This window comes from Lactuca saligna, chromosome 7 (assembly GCF_052625555.1).
Source record: "Lactuca saligna cultivar CGN05327 chromosome 7, ASM5262555v1, whole genome shotgun sequence".
In the NCBI taxonomy this organism is placed as follows: domain Eukaryota; kingdom Viridiplantae; phylum Streptophyta; class Magnoliopsida; order Asterales; family Asteraceae; genus Lactuca; species Lactuca saligna.
In genome coordinates this window covers 15,300,001-15,301,995 of record NC_136423.1, presented here as the reverse complement: position 1 = coordinate 15,301,995, position 1,995 = coordinate 15,300,001, and the positions used below count along the sequence as shown (strand labels likewise).

The window sequence follows — 1,995 nt, the reverse complement described above, 5'->3', positions numbered from 1 at the left end:
GATTATGAATGTGCGATTATGAATATATATATATATATATATATATATATATATATATATATATATATATATATATATATATATATATATATATATATATAATTGTCCACTCATGGACGTACACCATTTCATCGATGGGAGAACCATGTTAAATGTGTTTGGAAGCATCTCCTCATAAGTCTAATTGTCCCCATGGACGTACACCATATCCTTGATGGTGGAACCACATTAAATTTGTTTGGAAGCATCTCCTCATAAGTTTATTTGTCTATTATTAAGATTTGTTATATATTCGTATGTGTTGCTATCATTATTAGACATTGTTATCATATTTTCGTATCCTAGTTTGTTATTTGTGCTATTATTGGTTTTTATACATGTTTATGGGACCAATTAGTGCTTGATATCTCTTCAGGATATGTCTGGAATGCTACGATGGACTCTAGGAAAACAATTTAGTTGACGGAGATTAGAAAAGATGCAGCAGTGGCCACGTAGCTTTTATTTTTTATTTTTTAGTCGGACTATTTCTTTAATTGTTATGTTTTATTAATTATTCAATTATATCTTGTACATAGCATGTGGTTTTAAAATAACATGCAAGTGTAACCATTTGATTGGGAATACTGGATACTTTTTCTCGTTAATCTCTCGTTTTTTTAATAGTGGAACCATGATCACAAGAAATACAAGATATGTTATTCAGCCTGGGTATGAATGATCATTTTAACCAAGTGGACTTGATTTTGACTTTCACTTTCACTTTCACTCATTCAGTTTCTTTCGATGCTTCCCATTTATCCAAACGTTTGCTAGCTTTTTCCACCTGGTTATTTAAATTTCCCAATTTAAAATATAGTTTTGCTTTCAAGAAAGTCAAAAAGTTTCAAATAAAAATATTAAAAAATAATAAATAATAAATAATAATAATAAAAAAAACCAATAATTTATATTGAGTTACCTCTTTGTTCCAGTCCGTATTAAAGGTTGACCATAATAAAATAACAGTTTGCATCGCGGTGCCTCCAATCATACCTGACCATATTCCCTACACATTAAAACGAATTCTATTATAACTATTCTCCAAAAAAAAAAAAAAAAAAAAAAAGTGTTATTGTATATGTATACAGTATACTTTGTATACCTTGATTCCAAAATTGAAATAGAAGCCGAAAAGACATCCGAGTGGAATGCCGACAATGTAATAACATCCAACATTCACATACGCCACATATGCTTGCCATCCACACCCAACAGCCACACCTTTTATTCATATTTCAAGTCAGTTTTCACAATCAATCGTATTTTGGCATGTGCATGCAAAATCTCAAATGGACATACGTACAAATATAATTGATTTGAGAAAATTATTATTATACTGTATATAATACCTGATAACACAGGTTGGATGCCATTGAGAATGATAGTGATAGCCAATAATGGACACAAATCCGAGACTGCATTAGCTACAGTTTCACCACCGGTAAATGCATAGCTTATAAAATGTCGCGTCGACAAAACAATCATTGATTCCACTACGGATATCAGAAAAGAGACAGTCGTCACCGTTAACACCGAAAAGGCTGCGGCTTTAGGGTTTCCTGCTCCAAGCTCATTACCAACCCTAACACTATATTCCGTTTACATCAAAACTTTTAATTGCAAGTTTAATTTATAATTTCATTTACAATAATTACACAAAAACTATATGACAATAAATTTATGTCATTTAATTCGTTAAAGCTTCAAAAAAAAAAAAAAAAAAAAAAAAAAAAAAAAAAAAAAAACAAACAAACCTAGCGGCTGCATTGAACCCAACTGAGACCATAAACAGCAATCCATTGACACCCATGCTACGTAATATGAAAACAATTAATGCTATAAAGAGTTAGTACACAATATGTATAAAAAAAAAATCCTTACTCTTATGTCTTAACCATGTGTTCATTTAATGGGCTATTTCAAAATGGCCCAACAAAGGTTATTAATTGGATT

At 30.4% G+C, this 1,995-nt stretch overlaps 1 protein-coding gene across 2 annotated transcripts in view; it reads right to left on the bottom strand.

Annotated features, from left to right (window-relative positions):
• Positions 1-612: 612 nt before the first annotated feature.
• Positions 613-1,995, bottom strand: part of LOC145004732 (protein DETOXIFICATION 40-like) — a 3,003-nt gene continuing 1,620 nt past the window's right edge. The window contains exons 3-7 of one of the 2 annotated variants that reach the window (XM_078963714.1): positions 1,797-1,853; positions 1,392-1,624; positions 1,145-1,263; positions 962-1,048; positions 613-826 (exon numbers count right to left, since the gene is read on the bottom strand). In XM_078963714.1, coding sequence (XP_078819840.1) covers positions 770-826; positions 962-1,048; positions 1,145-1,263; positions 1,392-1,624; positions 1,797-1,853 — 553 coding nt within the window. In that variant the 3' untranslated portion in view covers positions 613-769. Of the gene's footprint in view, positions 827-961; positions 1,049-1,144; positions 1,264-1,391; positions 1,631-1,796; positions 1,854-1,995 lie in introns of both variants that reach the window. The other variant, XM_078963713.1, reaches the window with a different exon arrangement.